At 50.7% G+C, this 27,864-nt stretch overlaps 1 protein-coding gene across 1 annotated transcript in view; it reads right to left on the bottom strand.

The window, feature by feature from the left end:
- DTX4 (deltex E3 ubiquitin ligase 4) overlaps positions 1–13,619 on the bottom strand; it is a 26,634-nt gene extending 13,015 nt beyond the window's left edge. Inside the window, exons 1-2 of the mRNA XM_090032084.1 lie at positions 12,982–13,619; positions 3,306–4,056 (exon numbers count right to left, since the gene is read on the bottom strand). Of these exons, the coding sequence (XP_089888210.1) occupies positions 3,306–4,056; positions 12,982–13,192 (962 nt within the window). The 5' untranslated portion in view covers positions 13,193–13,619. The remainder of the gene's footprint in view (positions 1–3,305; positions 4,057–12,981) is intronic.
- Positions 13,620–27,864: the final 14,245 nt, after the last annotated feature.

The raw sequence follows: 27,864 nt of genomic DNA on the forward strand, positions 1-27,864 counted from the left end.
TCCCCTCAATCAATCCCCATTTTACATTTCTCTCTCTTGCTCTAGTCCCATACACAGCAACCCAACAACAGCCATAGTAAGCAGCTGAGGCCTCTGAAAAAGCTGGGACTTCCCAGGGATTGTCAGGTGAGGGAAGGCAGTGTGGGTTTCAGTGCTGGCAGCTCTTTTGCAGGCAGCAATCAGCACATTCAGGCAAAGGGAAGCAAAGCATAGTCAGGACAATGGGATTTTAACGTGCAACTCACCCTCTTCAGTGAACTCTGTTTTAGTTTTTGAACTAGTTGATTAGAAACAAGAAACCCCTTGATCTAGCAGTGCAGCTGCAGCACCCACTTGAGGCCTGATTACGGCAAGACCTTGGGTCAATGCCACTGCTGCCTAGCTGGACAATAGCTTCATGTTACCCAGATGGAAAGAGCAAGTCAAAGATGGGTGCTGCAGAGACCACAGGGGTAATCCTGGACACGACCCAAACTGCACAGTGAGCCCTCTCCAGACAGCCTTTCCAGCATGCTATGTCTGCATCCTGCTACGAATCAGGTCAAGATCAGGAAGCTACAGGGGGTGTTTGACCGGTGAGCACAATCTCCTCTCTTTAGGGGCTAAACTGAGCCTGCATGGAGAGACATACACACTTGCACGCTTTCTTCCTGCTGCTGAAGTTCCCTCTAACATCACAGAGAGGACATGGCTTGGGCCTTCTTTGCCCACATGGCTCACCATACGCTGGCCTTTTAAAAAGCGGAAGCAGGACTAGGCGACGCTCACATTCAGGTAACCCAAGCCCACCCTGTGATGCCAGGATGATCATACACACATGCATAGGAGAGTGGTAGAGAGGGGCTAAAATTGAGCATGCAATACCAGCCAAGCCTCTGGGATGGCTAGTGAGACACTGGGGCATGGTATGCCTGGACACCCACTCAAGGGCATGCCAGAGGGTGCTGTTCCCTAGCTGGACTCCTGCCATGGCTTACAGACAGGGAATTGATTTCACTCCTGGGGGTGGCACCACAGCAACATGAAAGGTGGAGGGCCAGCTAGGCACAGCTAGCTGGACAATAGTTGCCGTAGCGACAGACCGAGGCCTGGCTGGAGACAGAGAATTCTCTAATCTAGCGACAGCTCCCCACGATCCCCGCTCCCCCCTTTTCTCTCACTCTTTTGAAACCCGGCTTGTGTCTCCAAACTATTCACAGCCCCCTTTTGTTCCTGGGGATGTCTCCACGGCTGCTTCCTCCCTCACCCGCTTCCATGGGAAAGTTTCCCGGAGGGGTCATGGGCCTGGGGGAGATGAGGAGAGGGAGAAAAGGGGGTGAACGGTGACAGAAGGCCGATGGCAAAGCGAGACAAAGAGGCAGAAACATGCTAATTAAATGGCCGAGAAAGGGGCCTGTGTGCAGAGTGGGGGGGATCCCTTCTCACCCAGCCCAGGGACGAAAAGCTTTCTATAGGCCTTTTGATGTGACCACTCCCCATCCTCCACTGAGGAGAGCTAAAGAATGTCCCTTGGCCTCATTAGGATTCAAACAGGGATCATGGGCCTCCCCCTTTTTATGGCAAAAGGGGTCTCTGGTGTTTGCTGAGATGGGGGAGGGACACTGAGGGGCCGCACAGGGGGAGCTACAGTTATGAGGGGCTTTACTGCTTCTGTGGGGACTTTCCACCCTGCTGTAGGTCTGTGCCACACAGGGCCCAGGACAGGGGACTCAAGTTCCTCGACCACAAACAACATGGGCTTGATCCTGAGCTGGTGTCAATCAGTAGAGAAGGTTAATGGAGGTATGGCTGGCTTATATCAGCTGGGGAATCTGGCCCTCTGCACTTGTTTCACCAACTGCAGCTAAAACAGGACTGCTCGGAAATCACCAGCCCAGGCATAGTGAAGGTCCTGAGTATTTATGGTCTGAGTCCTGGGAAGGGCTAATGTGCTCTGGACCCAGCATGAACTTCATCACCCTATGCACCGGACCTGGGTCCCCAGGTCCCTCCAGAGCAGTCTCCTATCTCTGCTGCACTGGAAGGTGTAATAGCCATGGGATAATCTGTCTCCACATGATATCAGCCCCTGTCTTCTCAACTTCTCTCTGCCAGAGCTTTCCCAGACCCAATTCATGCCCCTTTGATCCATGCCATCATACTGCCCCCTCAGCATGAACCCAGGGTGCCCAACACTGCATCCACGGTCCAGGTGAGGCTTCAGCGAGCGTGACAGAAAGAGATCAGGACTCCCTTTTGCCTTCGTCTCTGCCCCATGTTGTACACTTCCCAATAACTGGTTTGCTTTGTTGACTGCAGCTGCACCCTGAGCAGAGATCTCAACCAACATGTTTGCAGCGATGCCCAAGTCCCTGCCCTGAGCTGCAAGTCTGTGTCAGCTCCCGCAAGGTCTAGTCATAGTTCAGTGTTTTCCCTCCAAGGTGCAAGACTTTGCATTTATTGACAACAAAAATCATTTGCCTGCTTGTGGAGGCCTTTCCTGCAACCTTCTAAGGTCCACCGCTAAGACCCTTCTTACTCCTCACCGTTCCTGACTCACCTTAATAACTCTGTGTCATCTGCACACTTTGCTACTTCCCTGCTCAAATGCTCTGATAAATATTTTAAATAATGCAGGCCCTAGTGTCTTGATGCTCTCACCATTCACCTTCTGCTGTGATGCAGACAGACTGCCCACCCAACTCTTTGGTTTTTATATCCTTTTGATCCTGGATGATACTTAGCCTCCCAGCCCAGGGAGACTCCTCAGCTTCTTTATCAACCTGTTGTCCAAGGCCCCTTAGCACTACAGTGATACCACAGCAAACGCATCTGGAAAAATCAAAGCAGTGGCCTGGTCCTGAATGGGCAATGACAAAGGACTGACCTAATCTTCCTGCGCAAGCACTGATTCACATGGGGGCAATGTTCCTGGTTGACCAGAGGCATACAAGAGACTTCCTAATGTAGGCTCATAGCTTGCTAGAGTGGCTCTTTAGTTTTAATTTAATGCTGTCTCAAAGGCCAGACCGAGAAACTTAGGAGACCATTCTCAGATCAGTGACAGGACAGGAAAACCCAGGATGAGGTTCCAAAAGCAAGCTGCCTCACCATCACCCCCACTGCTGCCTGGTTGTGTCAACACTAAAGGGTTTAGCAGGAGTTTGGTCTCACTGGCCAACTCCACTGATCCCTGGCTAACACGAAGTTCTGAGTAGCAGCCTTGGGAAGCGGTCTTTTGGGATAAGGGCATCCTGAGCCTGAGCTATCCCCAGCTCCCTCCCCCTGACTTTTTGCAGGTGTTGCAGGAGCAGAGTGGCACTCACCCAGAAGCAATCAGCACACGGGACTGTGCAATGGCTAGGCGCTGCAGATGGGTGCGGTTCAAGGTGTTGAGGCTGGCGCGGGAGACCTTCCCATTGGCACTCGGTGGGCTGGCAGGCGAGCCAGCTGAGCTCAGGGCCGGTGTGCTGGCTGCCTGTCTCCGGCTCACTTGTGATGCCAGGGTCTTCAGTGAGCCACGCATTGTGGTTGTGCCATCGAGGGGCTTGTTCCCAGGCATCAGGGAAGGCGGCTTGGCTCCACCAGGTGGGGCAGAGGCTTTACGCTGCTGCTGTTGTTGCTGCTGCTGTTGCTGCGGGGTGATGGTGCCCGTGCTTCCATTGGTCCCAGCTGAAACTGCAGCCTTGACACTCATGACCAGTAAGCACTGGGGACAGGTGCAGGATGGTGCTGAGGGCAAGCTGACCACTCCAGGGCTGGCTGGCCAGGACTGGGACTTGGGCAGGGTGCCTGTGACAAGTGGGTAGACCATGTCAAGGCGCCGGCGGATGCGACGCTTCCGCTGGGTCTGGCGGTTGATCTGGCCCATGGTGGCAAAATCAATGACATAGCAGAAGCCAATGGAGGTGAGGTCGATCCATGGGTGCTGTTTTTCATAGGCATGCTGGATGGTGATGCCCACCTCCATGTCATAGGGTGTCCATGACCCACTGTCGTTCTCCCACTCCCATACCATGCCCTTGCCTGGTGCAGAGGATGGGTCATAGTAGCTGCGTCGCACTGGGCGGATGGTCCCTACAGGGAGGGAAAGAGAGATGGTGAGAGGTGGTGGCATCTCCCCTGACCCCTTCCCTTGAACTCTGGACTTTGACGGTGTCCATGGGATACGGTGAGCTTGGGGGACCATGGGAGGACCAAAACATACCTCCCTTTCTTCCCAAAGAATAGCACAACCACCAGGTGCGTCTGCCTCTCTCCCCCAGGCCCTATTCTGTGCAGTAAAGATACCAGCACTAAGATTAGGAGACAGAAATTACCTAGAAACAACCTTACTACACACTGGCATCACAACAAAGAGGAAAGAACAGTCCGGAGGCTAAGTCACTGGACCTGGATACAGGGACAGTGCTGGTTATGCCTCAGCACTTCCAGAATGCAAGTTTAATGCAGGATTTGCAATGATTGATCTGCAAATTAAAATTGTTGTCATCTTATGAAAACAGCAGCCCTAGATCATTATCTGAACTGAAGGAGCACTGAGGAACCCCAATCCCAGACTAAACGACACTGTCCAAAGCACACACAGAACTCAAAGACAGATTTTGTTACAGGATTTGATTCAGCTGATCAGCACACTAAGGATAGAATCCTAATTCAATGTACACACCCAAACAGCCACTGTCTAGTCACCTAAGTGGCATTTTTGGCACGTAATGCAGTTTGCAATGCTATTCCCCTGTACTGTGGATATGTAAGTTCTATACAGATACCAAGCACATGTAGTAGGCAACCCTCTGGCTGGGCAGCTCTGTATACACATATTTAAGCCCAAAAAACTGGGGAGACCCCATTCATGCTTTACCCCAACAGCTGACTAGTTAGGACACTTGTCCAAAAATCCAGATTCTGTTGCACTCATTCTCCCCATCCTAGAGGGTTTGATCCTGCATCTCTGACTTACCAGCACAGTGCACTAACCATAAGGCAACAGATCAAGCATCACTCAGGCCCCTTTCTAGCCCCCCTCTTGAAACAGAGCCCCAGCACCCAGTATGCACTAATTACTAAATGAAACAGAGAGAAAACAGTGGGAGAGTTTCTACCCCAATGGGAAGCAAAGGGGAGAGGCTAGAATGCAGGACTTGCTCCTATTCAGGGCTGCAGCCACCTTACTGAACTACGTAAATTCCTGACCATGCTTTTTCTCCCTTGACTGCTCAGGAAAACAGTTTCAGAGAGAGCTGGAGAGGGTACCTGGAAAATGCCTAATCTGTGGTTTGGTAGTACTGTGGTGGGAAAATAGATGATAAAAGATTAAACCCCCTCTGTACTAAGAAAGGGGGGGGGGAAGGGATTTGGCTTTTCTGCTTCCTCCCTAACCACTCAGCTGTTGGGGCTAAAATAGAGCAGGATCCTTCTCTTCCAGTGTCTGACACCTGCAAGTCACAGGCTTTTGCCAGGTAGAAGTCTATGCCCTACACTTGTTCAGCATATGCACATATGAAGCAGAGTACCTGCCCAGGCAATACACAGCCTGCTACATAGGCCCAGCAGCCCTGTGGGTGCTTGTAGGTCCAGACTGCACATGAAGCAGGGTTATAAACCATTCATGTGTCAAAAGTGGCAGTTATGTGCCTGGGTAAGCGCAATTTGGGTGCCTAAAATGAAAAAAAAGAATCTTCCCTAAGATTAACCATCTTATGCGAACGGCAGATTTTATACTTATAAAGCTGAACCCATGTAACCCTTTTCTGTCAGCATAGTTTTACGGCAGTTTAGTTCGTCAGGAAATTTACAAGTGCAAGCTGATCCGATGTAGCCTGTTTTAGGCCGAGTGACAGGTCACCCCTAAAAGTTGCTTTTGTTTTACCTAAATTGATCCAAACCATTGGGAGATGGGCATGTGGACAAGGCATCTGTACTGTATCTGGCACAACATAACATCAGTCTCACCATGAGTCTCTAGGGAATAATACACTTCCAGAAACAACTTGTAAATATCAGGAAATGTTCAGCCACTGTTTTCCCAAACAACCTTAACTCTGAACCCTTCTCTCTGCCAAGCTGCCCACTTCTGACTGGATTCTGCTTGCCAGGCAGTGACAGATCTATGATGCACTCCACTCAGCATAAATTTTGTAGGAGGGAAGAGGTATTACAAGCTCTTCTGTTCCCCTGCTTTTGCCTTCACCCCAAATGCAACTACTTGTCTGCTATTTTCAGTAATCATATTTGTTGAAACAGGCTCAAAGGTACAACCCCAGCTAACCAAACTATAGGTGACAGCGTTCACATACACCTGCATTTCACAGATCAGTTAGGTCACAGCTACCTGTGACTACATGGTCTCTAGCCTGCAGGAGGAGAGGAGCAGAGGGGTCTCTTACCTTCGATAGGGAGCTGAATGGAAGTAGAGGAAATGTGGGCTGCCATTTCAGATGTGTAATGTTGAAGTGAGAGAGGAAAAGATGTGAGAATGTATCTACAGAACATTAGTTAACAGGATTTCTGGAATCTACTATGGACCTAAGATCATGGGAGTCCAGCATGACAGAAATCCCATGGGCTCTGGTTCTTTGTACATGTACATACTAAAATAAGTCACTGAATCAGTGACATATCACCATAGACAACATTAGGGCAGCTTGTAGGAAGGTGGATCAAGCTTAAGTGAGAATGTGATATAGTATTTTACGGTAGAGAGTGGGGCCAGGAAGAAGATGGGCACTGGTAAGAAGTTAGAGTTATGGCTCTTAGTGGAATATTGCCCACTTGACTTACTGCAAAACCACTTCACAGAATCATAGAAGTTGGGTCGGAAGGGACCCTGTAGATCTTCAAGTCCGACCCCCTGCCTGGGTGGGAGAAAAAAAAAACCTGGACTCAAATGAGTCCAGCCAGGTAGGCATCAAGCCTCTCCTTAAAGATCCCCAGGGTAGGAGCCAGCACCACTTCTCTTGGAAGTTGGGTCCAGCTCCAAGCCGCCCTAACTGTGAAGTAGTTCTTGCGGATGTCTGATCTAGACCTACTCTCTAATAATTTGTGTCCATTGTTCCTTGTCATGCCAGGGGGCGCTAGGAGAAACAGTATCTCCCCCAAACCCTTCTGGTCCCCCCTAGTGAGTTTATAGACAGGTCACCAGGTCCCCCCTCAGCCTTCTCTTGTGAAGGCTGAACAGGTTTAGGTCCCGCAGTCTTTCAATGCAGGGTCTGCCCTGTTGCTCCCGGATCATGCGGGTGGCCCTCCTCTGGACCCTTTCAATGTTGTCCACATCCCTCCTGAAATGGGGCGCACAGAACTGGACGCAGTTCTCCAGCTGTGGCCTGACCAGTGTCGCATAGAGGGGGAGGATCACCTCCCTGGCTCTACTTGAGATGCACCTGTGGATGCATGACAAGGTCCGGTTAGCCCTGCCAACTGTGACCTCGCATTGTCGGCCCATGTTCATCTTGTTCATCTCCATTTACAATTTACTTGGTTAAATAACTACCAAAAAATGACAACTGGTTGATTTAACGCATCCCTGTTTACAGCCTGCATATAATTTTATGCCTGGGACTTTCCTTCATTTTTAGAAAACACTTTCCATCATGGATGCAAGAACTCAATGTAAAAACTATCCTGAGGATACATGTCTAAGACAGTCATACTATAATTACAGCTGCTGCAAAACCAAGACTCATTACTGAATTAAATGCAAGCAGACAGTGAAGAGGTCAAGTACGATGGGTGCCAGGAGGAACCTTTTAACCAGAGACGTTCAGTCAGGTTTACAAACTCAGTCAAAGTAAAGTTTGATAAGGCTGCTGTGCATGTTCCTGACAGGCAGTGTGATTTCTGAGGAATGTACATCCCCATGATGTCTAACTGCTCCATTTTGTTTCTGCCCTTCCTCTGATTCTACTCTCATTTAAGTCAGTGGCACAATTTCATGGACTTTGGTGTAGCAGGATCAAATTCCTTATGGAAAAAATATATACGTGGCTAATGCAGGACTAAAATGTGCTGCTTCCACACCCTTTTGTTTGTGAAATACCAACAACAAATGGCAGAGGTCCACAGAATCATCAGGATGAATGGAACCTCAAACATCATCTAGTTCAAACTCCTGCACAGAGGCAGGACACGCTGTTCCTACATCATCCCACCTAGTTACACATGCAGTCTCTTTTTGAAAAGCTTTGGTATAAGAGATGTTACAATTCCCTTCCACAGCTTGCTCCACTGCCCTCCTAATCCAACAGGCAGGAAATTCTTCCTGAGATTTGAGCTAAATCTACTTTATTGCGTTTTAAACCCATTGTTTCATATTTTGCCCTAAGTGGCAAGGAAGTTATATTATAAATCCCACTGAGGAATTATGGTTTTGTTGGTGAAGACACTAGGTTGGGCCTTAAGCTGAATTTCTGGTCATGCCACCAACTTCCTGTGTGAACTTAGGCAAGTCACTTAGCCTTCCTTTGCCTCAGTTGCCCATCTGTACAATGGCAGGGAATGGCATTGCCATATATCGCAGGGAAACTGTGATGGTAAATGCATTAAAGACTGTGAGGTGTTCATGTGATGGAAACCAGGTAGGTAGAGAAAAATCAAAAATTCTTCAGCCTAGCAAGGAAATAAAAATAAAACTGGACTTGAATTTCAACTAGGTTCAATACTTCATGGCCCTCACAGGCACATTGCAGCTAAGTTGTGTAAAACAAGCAAATCTGGGGGTCTGTTTTACACATGGGTTTGTGACAATGCAGGTTCTACTGAGATACCAAAACCAATCTGACCTCTTTCAAGGAAGCATGTATGCTAGTTTGAATGTGCACTGTACAACAAGAAGTGTGTTCCCCTTCCTATATTGGTACAGCTCCAGGAGACCTAACTGGACACCTGGTCATTTGGGTCCCAGCCTTATGGGCCTCAAAGGAAGTTGGACAGGACAGAGAGCCACCTCATGGCTTTGCATGCTGCCAGCTTCAGAACTCATGTGCTTTAACTGGGTTGTCCTGGTGGGGATCCTCTGACCCGAGTCCAGCCCTCCTGCATAAGCACCCTTCTCCTGGCATAACCACATCTGCAATAAGGCGTGGGAGATTCATTCTTCTGGGTCAGCAGAATCAATATTTCTGGGATGTAGACAAGAGTTTGATAACAACAGAACTCACCCCCCACCTCCCATACACACACCCTTCCAGGGCATCATTAAATCTTTAGAAGTTACTATAGAGTCCCTGTGTGTGCAGTTTGAGTTGTGAAAATTAAAGAGGTTAGGGAAGGGAGTGGAAGGGAGGGAACAGTGGATTGCCAACACCTGATTTATTTTTTTTCAACTTCTAGCCTGGCAACCAATTCCTTGTTCCAATTACTTGAGTTCCTGGTACAGTAAAATTAAAACACAAAAGCCTGAAGGAAATGACAATGAGAGATTGTGACTGGACAAAAAAGATTTTCTGAGGGACCTTGGAATCAGGCTTGCCATGGAAGGGAGAGTTACAACCCAGGTAAGAGCACAGCCCCCACAGCTCCATAATTTATTATAATCCTCCATGAGAAGAGGAAGGAGCCAGTGCTGGCATCTCAGCATCTGGTGGGTCCAGCACCAATCGGCAGTCCTGTGAGAAAATACTCTCCCCTCTACCCGGGCCCCTGTAGCTAGACATGCGGACAGCCTCCCATTCAGGACGGGAAGAAAAGGGACAATAGCTATTCAAGACCCTGCCAGGGTCACGACCCCCCCCACATCAGAGCCCCTTAATAACCCAAAATAACAACACCCACAGCAACCCCAGGGAGAAGCAGAACAATTCTCCATTCAGTCCAGCTGCTGGGGAGGGTGGTATGTGTGTGCGCCTCTGTGTGTGTGTGTGTGTGTGTGTGTGTGGAGTAAGGGGGCACTGTTTGCTGCCCATCCCCCCGCATCCGCCTAAAGAAGTCCCCAGAGCAGGACATTCCCAAACACAATTCCCTGCTCCCCTCCCTCCCCTCTCCTCAGCCACTAGGAGCTGGATCCCAGGGATAGGCTGACTCCCTAGTGCAAGCCCCAGAAGGGTGTATAGGGACATCTTACTGGGCACTACACCACGCTCAGCTCCAGAGAAGGGGGCTTGGTAGGGACTGGCTGGTGTAGAACTATATGGGCATAGAAAGCAAATTCTTCCTCTCTGGAGCTAGAGATTCAGATAGGTCCAGCTTCCTTTGCTGGCCTCTGCATTTGGACCGAGGCTCGGTCATCTCCTCTAGACAGGACGGGTTGGCAACACTGTCCCTCCATCCACTCAGGGAGCAAAGGGGGCACACTGAGCGCATCCCACTCCTGGATCAGCCACACTGTGCCAAAGAGAGACCACAGGCTGAGTGCAAGGAATGAGCACCCAGTCCAAAGTGCTGCACAAGCCCCATGGATCTTCTCCCCAACTGCCTTCTGGGCCCCAGACAACATCTGAGGCAGGGAATGCTGGACTTATCCTACCCCCTTTCCTGACAGAGGGTAGGCAATGACTCTCTGGCCATTACACCATGAGGGAGAAAACCTCTATGGAGGGAAATCTGATCCCAGGGGCAGAAGCTTACCACACTTCCTTATTGGGCTAGGTGAGGGGGCTATGACACTGGCCCCTGGAACAACAGGACTCACATGCTCTAGCTGGTTGAACGTGGGCAGGATTTTTCAATGGCAAGACCAACAACCACCTGACAGAGGGCTGGACAGACAGATGGGTCCATCCCTCTGTTCAGCCCAGTACCAATCAGGATGAGGTTTGTATCCCAGATGAGCTGAAAGTTCACTTCTGTCTCATTCAGTGACAGACATGGGGGATAAACAGATGCACAGCCACTGCCTCTGTGGTGACTGGCTGATCTAAGCATAGTGACTTTGGTTTGGGGAAAGAACCCAGAATCCAGGCAAAAGAGGGAGCTGGAGCCCTGGGTGCATTTGACTGGGGAAGCGGGGTCCCAGTGCAGCAGTCTGTACTACATGGAACAGGTCAGGACTAAGGAGTGGTGGCAGAACTGTGAGGGAAGCCCAGGGTTGGGATAGCAGGGGGCTATGCATCAGAACTCAGGGGCAGTAGAAGAGACAAAGGATTAAGGGGACCAGCCAAGGGCTTTCATAAAACTGTGACCCACTCTGCTATCAGGGGGTATTCTGCAGCTCCAACCCTCCTGCCTCCCAGTCCTTCTTATTACTGCCATCTCAGTCCTGTTCCCATTATCTCCAAGGGCTGCCTCCTGTCCCCCTCCTCCCCAGTCCCAATCCCAGTCCCTTCTCTGACCCACCCAGCCCCAGGTATAGCTGCACTCTGGCAAACCCTGCGCCACAACCAGGTTTGTAGTACTAGGCCGACAGCATGTGCAGGGCGTGCTGACTAACCTGCTATCTCCTCCCCCGCCTCTCCTGATCCAATAGGCTTCCCCTGCTCACAGCCAGCTCACAGGGATTTCCAGGGAAGGGGCTTGGTGGCTTTCCCGGGTATGTTCCTGCTCTTTGCAACACAGGCAGCAGTGTTCTGATCACGAGATTAGGGCTGCTTCACTATAGGAAGTGCAGGTGCATGTGCTCCAGGAACAGCAGCTGTTTCCGCCCAGGGAATCCAAGCAGCTCTATTTTCACTCCTGACCCACATATTGCTGCCAGAGCAGCACAGGGCTCCCCACATAGCCCTGCCAGTGCCCTTCATTCCTGACTCACAGCTCCCTACCAGCTCAGCCCTAGGTTCCTCCGAACTTTGCCAGCACCCCTTGTTCTTGACCCAAATCCCGCCCCAGAGCTCAGGCTGGGACCATAGCTGTGGAGTCTAAATGTCAGCACCCAGGCATTAATGTTATGTTTGGTTTTCTTCTCCAGTGCCCATCAAGATGTGGAGGCTGCTGTCAGGGTCTGGGATAGGATGAGTAGCAGCAACCCAATCCCAAATGTCCCTAGCCCTTTTCCTCAGAGACATTCCCATAGTGTTTGCTCTGTTTGTTTGCTGACTCACCTATATACCCACAGCGAGCTACTGCAGGCCACTCTTCACTTCTTGCTTGCCCACTCTCACAGGGACAGAGGAGCAAGAGGCCCAATTTCCAACCAACTCTCAGGAAACCTATCCCACAGCTGAGGTAGTGCCACTGGGACCTCTCTCTAGGCACATATACCTCTAACTCCAGAGGCCGGCCAAAGCAACAGACCACAGGGCAGAACGGCAGAGGATGGGGCCCACCATTGGAGGCAGGATGGGGCAGAGGATCACAGAGGCTGGGCCACAACAACAGCAGTGTGATTCAGGATACGCCTGGCCAACAATATATGGGAGAACAGGGGGAAGCAAAGGGTGATATAGGATAGACACTGGGAACACAGTGTGATCATCAGAAACAAAGCAGGGAGGTACAGTGCAGTACAGAGCAGCCTGGGATTTGGCAACACGATATAGGACAGGACAGCCTGCAGCAGTGTAGTGCAAAACAAGCAGGGTGATACATGTTGGGCAGGGGACGCAACATTACGTGGAACAGGACAGGCAGGACAAAACTGTGGACTGCACTACAGTACCAGGCACTGCCCCAAGGAGCAGTGCCAGGTGATCCAGGACTGGGCAGCACAACACAGGACTGAGCAGGGCAATCTGGAACAGGACACTGCGATGCAGTACAGGGAGACGCAGGGCAGGGGAAGGCCATGAAGTGCAATGCCAGACAGGCCATGGCTCTATGGCACGGTGCAGCCTGGCCTGGGACAAAAGAGAGGGGTGCGATGGCATACCCTGTGGGGCAGGGAAGAAAATGCAGGCGAAGAGAGGGCAGGGCTGTGCAGAGTGATACAAGACTATGCTGGATTGGGCAAGGCAACATAAGAGGGGGCAGCATAGTTCAGGACAGGCCAGCACAGACTGCAGGAGGATCTGGCAGTCCCGGGTCAGGCAGTCCATCCCGTGGGGCACTGGGCTGGGTGCTACAGCCCCGCAGGGCAGCTGGGGTCCAGCCTGGAGGCAGGGCCGTGCCGGGCCGAGGGCAGGGCTCACTCACCCGTGTCCTGGCGGAACTGGTGCATGGACTGCAGGTCGATGATGTAGGGCGCCAGGCGGCTGTCCACCTGGCCCAGCACCACGCTGCCGCCGGCGCGCGGCCCGGCGCGGATCACCGCCTCGATGTGGTGGCTCACGGCCGGGCTGTAGGGTCTCCAGCGGCCGTGCTCGTTCAGCCACTCCCACACCACCACAGCCGAGGCCAGCAGCATGGCTGCTCCGCCCGGCGCTCAGCGCCTCATCCGCGCCTCGCTCCTCCGGCCCGGCCAGGCGCAAGGCGGCCCTTCCCGCCGGGCTGCGGGCCGAGGACGGCTGAGTTACACCAGTTGCGTCCCGCGCTCCGGCGGCTGCTCCCCGCGGGCGCCTGTGGAGCCAGCCCCCGGCCGCCGGGATTTCATGCTCTAGTTTTCCTCCTTCTCCTCCCTCCGCGCCGCCCGCAGCAACTGCAGCTCCGCCTCCCGGAGCTCCCCTGCCCGCCGCTCAGCAGGGACGTGGCTGCCCGCGGTCTTCTGCCCTCAGCGCGCGCGGCGGCCCCTTCCCAGCGCCGGGAAGCGATGTCCCGCCGCGGGGGCTTTGCAGCCGGAGCCGCAGCGCCAGCGCCCCCCGCCCCATTACCTCATGCTCAGCTCCGCCCCGCCCGCGTCACGGCGCCCCCTGCAGGCTGCGGCGGGGCCGGCCCGAACCATCTCCCCCGCAACACGGGGGCCCCCCGAGGGCTGAACCACCTGTCCGGGGTCTGCGGAGAGCCGCTGGGGGCGGGGCCGCCCCAAGAAAGGAGGCTCCCGAGCGGCGAGTCCCCGGCAGGGCGGTTGGCCGCTGGGTGCCTGGCGAAAGAAAGGGGGCTGCACCCGAAAGCTTGCCAGGGAGTTTTTTTCCTGACCATTTACTTGGTCTAATACAAAATATCGCTTCTACCCAAAGAAGCCTGTCGGCTTGGCAGGGGTGACGCGCAGGGGGTGCAGGCGGGTGCACGTGCGCCCCCTCAGCGTGGTGGCAGGCCGCCGACACCATCCTGCCGCTGACCCCGCTCCTGGCCAGTGCTGACACTGCCGGCGGCGCCCGCGGGTGGTCGCCGACCCCTGGCCGGCGCTTGCCACCTCCGCCATCGACAGTGCCGGCGGCGTCTGCGGGCCGCGCTCCCGCCGCCACCGGCTCAGCCGCCAGGGGCACGTGCCGTTCATGCGGCTCGACAAATATTCGCGCTCACAGGCGTGCAGCCGTGACTCAAGGCCATCCCAGAGATTTCAAGCAGCGAGTCATAGTGCTCAAAACACCCTGAGCTGGAGTGGCGTGTTGGTCCAAGGCAGTGGGCAATTGATCTCAGTGCTGATCGCGGACCCTCTGACAGTCGATCTCCCTCCGGGAGGGGGTGCTACGCGGGGAGCGGCTGGGACGCAGTCTGGGCGTGGTGGGATGTATGAGAGGCAGGATGCACCCGGCTGGGCAAGGTGAGTGGGATGATCCGCCTCCGTGTCCCCTGCCACCGGGTGAGTGGGGCTCCGGCCAGGCCGGGCCGGGGAAGGGTTGGAGCCTGGGCGGATGGGAGGGCTCCCACCGCTGCATGCACCCTGGTGGAGGCCCAGGGAGCACGTGCCCCGCCAATCTGTGTGCAGGGCAAGGCGGCTGCTGCTATGTGCTGGGCTTTGCACCCCAAGTCCTGCACACAGATTGGTTGTTAAGAACATAAGAATTGCCATTTACTGGGTCAGCCCATACAGAGGTGGATTAAGGTGTACTGGGGCTGCAAGGGGAGGGAGGGGGTCCTTCCCCACCTAGTGCTGGCAAGGGAGGCTTGGCTGGGGGTGCTCCCCTCTTCTCCCTGCTCCCCACCCCCATCCCCCACTATGGCCAAACAGGCATGCACACAGAAAGGCACACACTCTACTCCCACTCACTCTCTGCACATGGACACAGACACAAATCCACTCTTCCTGCAGTAAACAGATATGTGTGCATGCACGCACACACAGGTGCACAGACACACACAGGAACAGACACATACAGATGCACAGACGTGCACACAGACACAAAAATGCATGCACACAGAGGCACACAGACACAAGAAGATGCACACACACACAGATGCACACGAACACAAGCAGACGCACACACAGACACACACAGAGTGTTACACAATTGCAATTGCTAAAATCACGAGTGAGACCTTATGATGTCATTCACACCCCAATTTCTGTTCTGCGCTGGTATACATTACCAGTCTTATCAGTACTCAGATCAACTTAGTGGCCAGCCAAGTTGATCACAAGTAGGAGCTGAGCTTCTGCCGGTCCATCTCAACCGATACTCCAGGATGACATGCAGAACAAGACCCAAAATCGATAGTCTCACCCCTTCTTTTATAGCCTTGTCAATTCACCCAGTCTTCTGGACTTTTGCTGTGTTAGCTCTGTGTTCTTCCTTGAAGGTTGATTGCCATTGTTCTCTCGTTGTTTTAGGGCGGATTTTTCTTGTTTTGGTCTTTTATCTGTTTGCATTCTTCGGCCAGTCACCAGCTGATGTTTTCCTTTTCCACAGACACGCTCAGTGTTTAACAGCCAATGGTCTTTAAGCCCATCAGTGTCATTGGGCATCCTGTGGCTTTCAAATAAATGTAATACATAACATTTCATACACCATTGAATAACTTTAACTGAAATACATGTACCCATTTTGATTCTTTTCCCCAATTGTATTTTATATACCACTGGACTAAGATGGTTAATGATAGGCACCAGTCCAATTCACTTGGAATCCAAAGTATGTTTTTTCTTACCCAGTTATAAATACATAACTTGATGATCAATTTCCCATAAAAATGGGTTGCAAATCTTTTCTTTCTGTGTTTTCTCCTGCATTTGTTGAATGCCTTCCTTCATTCATAGTTGAAGGGTTACCTTGTTCTCTTTTTAATTGTGCCAACCATTTATACACATTGTAGTTAATGGTATCTCCCCCATCATTAAACTGATCCACATCCATCACCAACTTTATGGGCTGTTCAAATTTGATAAGGTTATATATATTGTTCACAAACAGTTAGTTTAGAATTAAAGACAATTTATTAATGAAATCTATTTGTAACCTACTTCATGGGCCTCCCTTCCTGTGATGAAACAGTGATTGGGACTCAGAAGGTTGGGCCTCCTCTTCTACACATTGGACATAATTAGCTATCCAGGGTTTCACAATATTTTACATACCCGTCCATTCTGTATTTGGCTTTAATCAATAAAGAGTTTCCTTTACTTCTTTACACAAATACTGATGTGCTAGGTTTATTAACTCATGCTTTGCCTATAAAACTATGGGTTTATGCGGTTTTCACACGTTCTGGTATTGTTGGTGTTATAAATATTTGTTATACAAATGAGGTTTACTTTAAAGCCTTAAAAACATTTCATCAGATTATTTAATAAATATATACATATTATCTTTTTAATAAATGCCATTTTGCTAAACAAGTAAACTTTACAACATGAAACTTTCTTATGAATTGCTGTTCTTTGTTTCAAAGATTAGAACAACTTTCCTGTCTAACCTGGATGGAAAGCATCCTGGTCTGGGATCCACAGACAAATTCAATTTTAGAGAGAGTATTACCAACTTTTTTTATCATACCTTTATGATATTCACATACATTTAAAATTTTGACAGCTTAAACCAAACAAAAAAAAATACACAACAAGACAAAAAACACAAAACAGACAGACAAAACACTTTTTGCCATGGTGATAAAGCTGTGGCTTAGGTGAAGAAAGTGCTGTTGATGGTAATGAGGCCTTGTAGTCTTTCAGTCACCTTTGCCACTAGATTGAATTTTATACTATAGTTTATGCAAAAGAAAACACACAAACCTGCCAAGGAAAACTCCTTGCAGTAAAATATTATTCATAGTTACACATTTATAATGCTGACATGCAGTAACAATGTATATATTATTACAATTATCGGGATGTTTTTCTTGTATACATACATACATACATATATATATGTGTATATATATATATATTAAGTGACAAGGATTATTTACATTTATTTTACTGTTTTTAGTGGTTCATTGCACCATTTTGGCAATTGGATTTGGGACCTTTACAATTTTTTTTCCAAATGTGAGAATAAGAGATGCCAATACCCTTGTTACACTTTAACCAAATTGCCATTTTCAAAATATTTTTTCCCTTTAGAGGAATAATTTTCCTCTCAGAATTTTTATTTAAAAAGCTTTTTCCGTATTGTTATTGCTGGGACATTATAAAATCTTTAAGGTATTTGGATAGAACAATACTATTGTTCTCATGAATATTAATTCCAAATTATACCAGCACTTTTGTGCTAAGGAAGTAACCAAAATATTATATTAACCAAATTCATTATTAAAAATCATTTTACCCCTCCTGCTAAAGCTGCTGGAACTTCAAAGTATTTTGCTATACCAGGAGCTACAACAGTTGTTACTGCATTTAAAGCTTTGAAGTTTATTGTCAGTGTTCAGGTTTTCTTGTTTGCCTTCAAAACAGACCAAAATGGAAACTATTCTTCTTAAACAGCTATACTATCATTTCCTAACTTAAACCATCTATTATAACTTACAGTAGATAGTTTATTTCAGCCTCTAGTGAATATTTACACAGCCTTTGGGTTTGATTTCTCATTTAAAACACATGCCCGCACCCTGCCACATTTAATTCTTTCTGCCTGTGCCTTAAGAAATGCCTTCATTTACTTGTCTTGATTAACTCTATCAACTACAGAAAGAGTTTTAATAGTTGACACTGAGTTTTCAGAACCATATTCTTTTGTCTTAATAAGCTGTTAACACTTTCCTCTCTAAAAGATTCACACTATTTCTGGAGAGTAAGGGGGAGGAAAAACATTTTCCACCCCCTTTACCAATGCAATTGCAGATACTTACTTCCAGCAATTTCTCTGCTTTGCAGGGCACACAGGGTGTGTCTAGACAAGTGTGCATGTGCCTCTTGCCCCACCTCAAACCCCTGTGAGGCAGGGCAAGAGGCATGTGTGGGAATGAAAAAATGTTCCCTGCGTTGCAGGTTTGCAGTGTGGAGAGAAAATAAAAAATTAGGAAAAAAAAACTCTGCAGAAGAGTGGAGCAAGGCATGGTGCCAGACCGTGCCTGGAGCCAGCAGGAGTCAGTCCTCCAGAAGAGATGCACTGGTTTCAGCCAGAGTGTCTCTTTGGTGCTCCTGCTGCCCCCGGCCCCTGGTGCTGTCCAAGGTAAGTTGGGAATGGGAGTGGGGGGTTTATGGGGGTGGGTGGGTGTGAGGGGTGGCAGGTGGTGTGGGGGGGATGTCCCTGGGGCTGCGGGGGGTGAGTGGCTGGAGCAGCCTTGGAGGGACCTGGCCCAGACCTGTGCGGCTTGCTAGTCTGTCTTTGCACCAGAGCAGGTTGAACGGCTCCAGGAGGTGCGCAGAGGAGCCATGCCTCCCAGAGCCGTGTGACTCATTCCAATGCAAAGCCGGACTAGAGAGCCACACGGGGCTGGGGCTGGGCCAGGTCCCGACCCCACAGGCACAGCAGGACAGAGGTGGGACATGGAGTACAGCCGGCCCTGGGGCCCATCTGCCACCCAGCTGGGACAGGCCCATGGTGACAGGTCCCAGCACGGCACATGGGGACCGCATGCCAGGTCCAGCCAGGTCGTGCTGCCCTTGGGGCCACTCTGCCACCTGGCCAGGCCATTCCTATAGTGGCAGGACCCGGCGCAGCGTGTGGGGACCATGCAGAGCCCAGGGCTGGCAGGACCCAGCTGGCCTCTGCATGGTCCCTGCACTCCAGGCTGGGCTGGGCCGGGCTGGGCAGCACTATAGGAATGGCCCAGCTGGGCAGCAGAGGGGCCCCATGACCTGGCTGGGCCTGGCATGCTGTCCCCACATGCCGCACCAGGTCCTGTCACCATAGGCCCAGCCCAGCTGGCCGGCAGAGCAGCCCCAAGGGTGGCAGGACCCAGCTGGGCCCGGCACATGGTCCCCACATGCTGCACTGGGTTCTGACACCATGCAGGACCTGGCTGGGCTCGACTCATGGTCCCACCACTGCTGCTGTGAAAGGTCAGTTATGGGCCCTGGGCAGGGGGCTGTGGCTCTCCATGGTGCTTGGGACTCTGTGCAGAGGGGCTGGGGCCCTGTGGGGGATAGGAGCTGTGGCCCTCCAGGGAGGAGCGGGGATTCTGGATGGCAGGGCAGGGACCCTCAGGGGTGGAGCTGGGATTCCGGGTGGGTGTGGGGCTTCAGGGTGGAGCTGAGACCCTGGGGGAGGGAGAGGGCTGGGGCCCTCCAAGGTGCTTGGGAACCTGGCCGGGGGGGCTGGGGCCCTGTGGGGGATAGGGGCTATGGCCCTCCAGGGAGGAGCTGGGGCCCTGTGTGTGTGTGTGTGGGGGGGGGGGCATTCCACGTGCTGTGTGTGGGGGCTGCACCCTGTGGGGGCCAGGGGACCCACTCCTCATGAGCAGCCCCCTCACAAGGTCCCCCACACCCACAGTTTCCCCAGCAATTGCCCCACACCAACCACAAACCTACCCACAAACCAACCCACATCCCTCCACACACACCCACACACCCACCTGCCTTCCCCCACCCCTCTTCCCACCCGCTTCCTGCAAACACCACACCCCCCATCACACCCCTATCATGTGAGAAGAAAACCAAAAGCACACATCAACGCATATAGGTATTTCAAATTTATTTTTTCATGATGATAGAGACACTGGTAGGCTTCTAAATTGCTTTACCACTGTAAATACACCAATAAAGCATTACCCAACTGATCGCTGTCTCTGTCTCTCTCTCTCTAGATGTGTGTGTGTGTGTGCGCGCGCGCGCGCGTGTATGTGTATAGAGTGGTCTTTTGTTTTAATTGTGGAAGAACATGGATTTTGGGGTATTTTTAAAAATGGATTTGGGATGCTGCTGCAGCAGTCCAGCTGGCACAAGGGGTTGTGTCCCCAGGTACCAAATGGCTGGGCCTCAGAAACTCCTGAAAGCGAGTAGACCTGAGCTGCTTGCCAGGGCAGCTTTTTATATGGATGGGGCCAGGACAGGGCAGCTTTTTATACTGCTGGGGACAGCACGGGTACTGGCCCCTGCTCTAGCTCCCCCTGGCTGCAGATCCAGCAGGAGTCAGGCAGGGTTATTTTGCCCCAAGTGGCACAATTTGCTCCACAACAAAGTGCATGTCTGAGCACGTGTGCTGAGGCAAAAAACCCCAGCTCAAATTTGCACTGCTTCTGTTTGAGCTGCTGCAAGTGCATGTGCTTGCATATGTGGATGTGCCCGCACAGAGCAAACATACCACACTGCTCAAACTCTCTGTTTTGCACCAACACCTTAACAATCTTTGCAAAACTGCTTACTTATTAGGCTCTTTAAGCTGTACTTCTGTTACAAACATTCACAGTTTCTAGCACAGGGGTTAATTTTCTTTGCTACTGACTTCTTATGGGACCAGCAATAGAAGGTATTTTACTTAACCACCTGAGACATGCTCTGAGATCAAGTTACAACTCTCTTTCAAAGTTGCTATATTTATTTTTGCTATAAAACAATTCTTTCTAAAATTCCATTCTCATTCTCTCCTCTCTTCTGTCAACGTGGCACCAAGGTGTATTTCTACCACACATCTCTTTTCCTTGGTCTCATTCTCATCAGTGGCCCTTCTTGCCTTGCACTTTGCAAACCAAGACATCCAGCAAATCTTGATCTTTCTCTCACAGCTTTTCAGTTATTACAATGCACACACAATCCAGCAAGCTTCATTCTAGGACTGAGAAAGCTCCCCCTGAAAGACTGTGTGTGATATATTACACACCCCACACAATCCCCTCAGAAAAGCTCTTCCTGCCTCCAAACGAACTCCCCAAACCATGCATCCCTAGAGAAAAAACAAAAGATGTCTCTAATAAGCTCACTTTTCCTCTGCCCAGAGTAACTCTGGGCACTGATCTCTGTTTACACAGCTGTACCCTGATGTTTCACCAAACAAGATGTTACACTCCTATAACAATCTCTTTTAGGCTCCTCACTGTTCATGGTGGTGGGGGGGGTGGGGGGGACCAACTTTTACCCTCACTTTTCAATCACAAATTCTCTGCCATTGCCTGAGAAGGTGTCCAGTAACTTACCCTGTCTCTTTCTATGCCCTCTGCTGCCTCTGTTCTCTAGGGCACACAGGATCCCAAAGTATTTGTCACCAGTAACATGCCTCTCAATTGCCTCTGATCTTTCTGATGCTGCACTGCCTGGAAAACTCTCTGCCTTGCCATAACCTGCCCCTGTAACCTACACTTTACAAACGCCACAGAAAACACACAAAACTGCTTTTGTAACCATCCACAAAAGACTGTATCCCTTACCAAAGACCTTAGAGTCAAAGGACCCTGTTCATTCACACAGCCTTTTCAGCAGAGAGGTGACTTTCTCTGCTCTCTAGCTTCCGAATGCAAACACAACAGGAGGTTCTTACTTAATCCCAAGTGGACCACAGCATGTAACACTGCTCTGCCTAACCTAAGCAAACAAAGTCTCCCAGTCAGCAGTAACAAACAACCTCTCCTGCACAAAACTTACAACCCTAGTCACAATTACCATACAGCTCTACCTTACTACAAGTCTTAGCTAACCCTTCCAGAAAGGGTCACGCTGTACCAAAAAATTCCCTGATTGGTCAGGTTACTGCCCTTGTGTCCTGGCAAAGTGGCCAATTGTTGGAGTGAATTTTAGGAACCAGCCTCTACATCTTCGTTCTGGACAAGCACAACCCTTAGACTGATCACAACACCTGCCAATTGATAATTGGAGAGTTTATTGATTCAGCCCGATAACAAAAAGCAACAGTACAAACAATCAAACTTCTATATCTACCAATCCTAGAGCTGTCGTCAGAGTCAAGGTACATCTGGCCAGGATGCAATCTTCACTTCTGAGGCTCTCTCTTAGGTGTCAGTCTGGAGGTGGGATTCCAAGGCCCACAGTCCCCTCCTTGCCTGCATTCTCCACCACTTAAATGTTACACAAATTATCAATTGCTCAAATCTTGAGCGAGACCTTATGAGGGAGGATAAGGCAAGCTGCCGCTTTTATTGATTAAGCACTTAACACACACACACACACACACACACACCAATTTCTGTTCTGCGCTGGTATATGTTACCAGTCTTATCAGTGCTCAGATCAACATAGTGGCCAGCCAAGTTGATCATGAGTAGAAGCCAGGCTCCTGCTGGTCTATCTTGTCAGATGAACTGATGCTCCAGAATGACATGTAGAACAAGATCGAAAATTGATATGTCTTGCCCCATCTTTTATAGCCTTGTTGATTCACCCAGTCCTCTGGGCTTTTGCTGTGTTATCACTGTGTTCTTCCATGAAGGTCGATTGCCGTTGTCCTCTTGCTGTTCTGGGGCAGAGTTTTCTTGTTTTGGTCTTTTATCTGTCTGCATTCTTAGGCCAGTCACCAGCTGATGTTTTCCTTTTCCACAGACATGCTCTTACCCATTCTCTCACACATACAGCATACAAAGGTCAAGCACTTACATCAAGCTATAACTTAAGCACTTATGTCAAGAGCAATACAAAATGGAGTTTCTTAAGGCAATGCAAAACTCAAGAAAATACATAACATTAAAAGGTATAGGCAAAAAGTCTATTTGTATAACAAGAGATGCAGACACATAGACACAAGCAGACATACACACCAAGGCGCGCGCGCACGCACACACACACACACACTTTCCCCCCACAGGACCTTCCCCCTCCCCCACTTTCAATCACTATGAGGCTGCCCCCTCCCCGACACGAGCCATTGGTGGCTCCGTCTCACTCTCTGCTGGCCCCGTTGCACTGACTCTCAGGGAGCTGCTGCCCGGCTGTGTCCGTGCTGCTGTGCACATGCATGGGGTGGGGCCAGCTCAGGCTGGGAGTGCCACTCTGCCTCTGCAGGCAGGTGCTAGCACTGGGAGGGCTGGCTATGGGTGGCTAAGGTGAATTTAGTGGGGCTATAGGACCCCCAATGTCTGCATGTGAGGCCATACTAACCTGGAGCAAACTAATTTACTCTGCAGCAGGATAGTACAAGTAAATACAAATACTATCCTGCTGCAGATTAAAATATTCCATCACAGTGCATGTGTAGGTGCCCCAGCCAGCTGGGCTAGCATAAGGGCGCTGACCCCCCGGGCCTGCTGCCAGCCTGAGCTGCGCTGCCCCGGCTCCATGTGCTGAAGTCCCAGGTGCACATGACAAGTGCAAAGAATGCTGTGACAGGCCCCTGCCCACCTTACCTTGGTGCAGCAGCCCCGGTGGCCAGGCTGTGACCCAGGGCCTTGCAGATGTGTGTTGAAAACTGGCCTGGAGATTGGGAGCACAGCAGGAAGCATCCTCCAGACACCGGAGCTGGAACTGGATGTGCTCCCCACCCCTGGAAGCAACCTGCTACTTCCCCTGCTGGCTGGGAAGCCCAGGAAAATGGCCCAGGCCTGCCTTAGCCGGGGGCAGCTAAAACAGAGGGCACACATGCCCCAGCCAAGAGGCCACTAGGAAAAAACCAGGCACAGCTCTGGTAGCTAGCTCAGGGCCAAGTCCACATGCTGGGAATGAGCAACCCGGGCTGAACCAATGGGGCCTGCCAGCTGGCAGAAGGTTGAAGCCCAGAGGCAACATGGAGCCTCTAGACCCAACGGTGGTCAAACCATGACTTGTGAGCTGCATGTGGCTCTGTGGAACAGTCCTTGCAGCTCTCTGGAAATTGGCTGAAGCCCCGTCCACTTCTCCTGGGACTGCTGCTCAGGTGCCACACTGCTGAGATGGGGGCTGCAGCCATGCTGCTTACCCTGGGGTGTGCTCCCTGTGGCGAAAGGTAGAGTGGTTCGACACTGTGGTTGGGCGTGGTCACCTCCACTTTGAGTTGCTTAGCACTACCCCTTTCTACTCTCTGCCTCTTGAACTCCCAGGGTGAGTAACTGTGGCCACCTGTGCACCTAGACTCTGCTCACTGGCAGTCTGGCACACTGACGAGTTTGCCTGCCATTGCAGTGGAAGGACCACCCAGAGTACTGAAGGTTAGATGAGGATGGGAGAGGGCGGTCCAGCGGGTGGCCACCCAAAATTACCATATAACAAGGTCCTTAGATATAAAGGGGGCTGTCCCTGCTGCCTGCAGGAAAGGCACAAGACAGAAAAGATTGTATGGATTTTGCCTGGAAGCTTTTATAGTTGCAACAGACAGACATGCTCACAAAGCAAAGGAGTCTGCCGACCTGCTAGACTTTCACCTCCCAGCCACCACCACCACCAGGCAATGGGCCCATTGCACTCACAAGAAGCTCTTTATCTCTACGTCTGCTAAACACTTGCTGGAGGGCAAGGACTCCATTTTCTGTCCAGCAGAGACCCATTTTCCTCACTTGAAACCAAAGGGCCCCTGACAACCACCACCTGCTATATGGACATCAACCAGTGCACCATCATCTCTCATCAAGAAATAGCTTTTTGTCTTCTACCACACCATTAACCATATCACCAGAATCAGCCAGAACTACCCTCTAGTAAAAAGAATGGGAGTAACTAGACAACAAAGCTGTTGAATGGAGCCAGTGAAGAATTACCCCCAGTAAGGAGTTAGCATCCAGCTCAAATGGCACACATGGCAGAGCCTGAACAGATTGAGAGCAGATCTCAGAGGATGCAACTTTCTCATAAAATCAGTCTGGCACTGGTCCCCTCAACCCTCTCCTTGCCAGGACACCAACCCCTGTCTTCTCCATGTCTCTGTAAGAGAACTTTCCCAGGCCCAGCCCATACCTCTCTGATCCCCAGCTCGTCCTGCCATGCTGTATGAAGTAATGCACCCAGCGCCCTTCCCGGGTGAGGCTGTGCTAGTGGCTAACAGAAAGACACTGTAACACTCTTGCCATATTTCTCCATCCCAGCTCTTCTGCTTCCCAACACTTCGGTTGCTTTTGGATGGCAGCTGTAATTTCATCATGTCAGAGCAGTGCCAGAATAGCCCTGACTGAGATTCTGGCCTAGGGTGCCAGAAGCACCCAAGCAGACCTCACTCTTTGAAGCAGCACTTGTGACTTTTTTTCATGTAAAGTCAGGAGAATGTATGCTCTAGCTTTCTGTCTCAGCTGGCTCTCTGCCGCTGGCTGGCCTACCACTTGGGTGTTCCTGGCTCCATCCCTGGAGTGTCTGACCTCCACATAGTTTTTATGAAGAAACAGGTAGCACAGACTCACTGGACCTATTGTTCTCATTCCTTGCCTTCCAGGGGGTGAATGAGGTGCTTAATTAGTGATCTGTACTAGACAAGAATCTGGTTTATCCTTGCAGAGAACTGGGCCCATGTCAGTAGCAAAGCACCTTCTAAAATGCACCATTAAGTTACAGAACAGCACTGATGAAGCATGGTGGGAAAATATGTATAAACCTCACGCTGACCCAGAATGACTGCACTGTCAGATCGGAAAGGCAAGCCACATGCAGCTAAAGATGGGTCCCAGCTCTGAGGGGTAGGCAGTCATCAAAGGAAGGCAGGAAGTCCTAGGGGGCCTTGGCACTTTCTGGGTAGGAAAGGTAAAGATGGTAGTGAGGTAACAAGAGTGGAACTAATTTCTGTGGTGGGACCTGTAAAAAAGGTCATAGGCCCAGGAAGGTAGTGTTATGAGCTGGCATGCTGCACAAAGATGTGGGGCATAGTGAGAAGTGGGAAGGAACCAGCAACGAATCTGAGGGAGCAGACCTTAGGTGTCTGGGACAGAGAGGGAGGCTTGACTTCACCCACCAGCCACTGAGGGAGATGTCTGGAAACTCTGCTTCAAGCTTAGATGTGAGGTGTGAAACACGAGGGCCACTAAGCCCCACTTTAATGACCAAAAGCCTGGTGGGAGGTCACTGGGGTGGGACATGTGACCTGGTGTGACCATTAAGTTGTCATAATTGGATCCCAGCAGAGAGGGATCAGTTGTCAGCAGAGGGTGCTGGAGAAGAACAGCTTGTCACATCACCCCAGCCAGCATAGGGGCCCCAAATGGCATGTCACCCTTCTAATCAAGAGTCAGCTCCTAAGGACATTCAGGGATACTAGGGGGGGTCTCAGATATAGGGGGCCTCAACATGATTTCATGGCTTGGAGCCTGCCACCACTTGTGAAAAATGATGCAGCATTTGTCTGCAGTGAAGAAACCATGGTCACTGCACAAGGTTGTCAGTGATCAGGCAGGGAGCTGCAGAAACATGTTGACATGGTATGAGCTAGAAGAGACTAAAAGAGCAGAGCCCAACTTACGCCCAGAGTGCACTGAGTGATGGGGAGGGCTCTGGCATCACAATGTGGTAGGTACCCTGGCCTAGCTTTGCCTGCCTGCCTGCATTTATGATTCACATGACAAAGATAGCCTGGTGGCTAGGGCAGTAGTCTATGCACCAGGGTTCAAGTCCCTGCTTCATTACAGATTTCCTGCATGACCCTGGGCAAGTCACTTAGGCCAAGATTCTCAAAAGGCACTTAGGATCTCGCTGAAACCTTCAAGCTTTCTTTGGCATAAAAGCCCCTGTGCTTTGTACACAGTTTGGTCTTTCCTCCTCTACACTGATTAACCACAATTGCAGTGAATTCACCCAGGTGACTTTTTTCCCCTTCACCCAGAAATGCATGCTGTTTATGTGCTAGTACAGCTCAGGCTGCCTTTGAACTAGTGCACTGTGGGAAAACCTAGGCAGTTTTTCCATCCTGCCTCACCAAGGGGTAGATTTGTCCCAGTGTATGGACAGCTTGGCACCAGCAACAGGTGGGGCATTGCATTCTGGGATACTGTCTTGCACAAAGAACTGAGCCAAGTTGGCAAGTCACACTGAGCAGGTCCCCTCTATACAGCAGCGCAGCAGCATTCATATGTGGTGGCAGAAAGCTGACTGTGAAGGACTGACTACTACTGTATTAACTCCAGTAAGTTGGGTGGGCACAAACAGCATCCAGAGCCAAGCAGCTAGAGGTAGCTAAAACTCCCACTAAAAGTTACATCATAAAGAAAGCTGTAGACTTGCTTCTCTAAGTCAGGAATCCCTACCAGAGGGGTGGGAGTCAGGGGAGTGGGAAAGGAGAAGCAAAATGGTTGGTAGCAAATGGAGATCCCAAATAACCTTCCTGTAGTGATAGGCATGAGCTGACACTGGCTGCAGTGGAACTGTGGTCTGCTTTGACAGGGAGGGGAGCCAGTTTTTGGCAGAGATAACAAGAGCAGCTCTGTGCTCTTTTAACAAGCAAAGGGTCAGGGAGTGTCACCTTGACTGCTGCCAGGGTTTTCCTGGCCAAGTCAAAAAGTAATTAAGCAGCAGCCTATCATCATCATAAATGATAAACCACTCCCCTTCTATTCCTGATTTTGCACTCTTCGCAGGAGAATTGGTGCAGCAATGGAGCTGTGGCTGGCAGAGAGCACGTAAAGGCAGCCAGGCCTGGTGGGTGCTAAGTTGCAGGCATGGCTGGGACAGCAGTGTGAGCTGAAGTGGCAAACTCACAGAGGTATCCAGCAACTCAGGGGACCCTAAGCAGCTCTTGCCTGCTTGGCCCATCAGATTAGAATGATAGATTCACTTCAGCTGTGTGCAGAGAAGCCATTGAGTGCCTGCTAGCAGTGAGAAAGTGGCAGTGCCAAGACAAGGGGAGTGCAGAGGCAGGGGAGGGTAAGGAACAACAGAGCTGACTTAGCTTGGTGAAGGGTAACAGTGATTTTGGGCACTGCCTGGGGGCCACCATGCTCTGCATTCAAGGGGTAATCCCCAGTTTCATCAAGTTGAGACAAAGGTTTTACATTTCCTGAGCTACCCCAAAGTGATATGTAACCTGCAGGGAGGGGCCACTCCATTTGGCA

This window comes from Crocodylus siamensis, chromosome 2, assembly GCF_052110815.1.
Source record: "Crocodylus siamensis isolate JL-2025a chromosome 2, ASM5211081v1, whole genome shotgun sequence".
Classification (NCBI taxonomy): domain Eukaryota; kingdom Metazoa; phylum Chordata; order Crocodylia; family Crocodylidae; genus Crocodylus; species Crocodylus siamensis.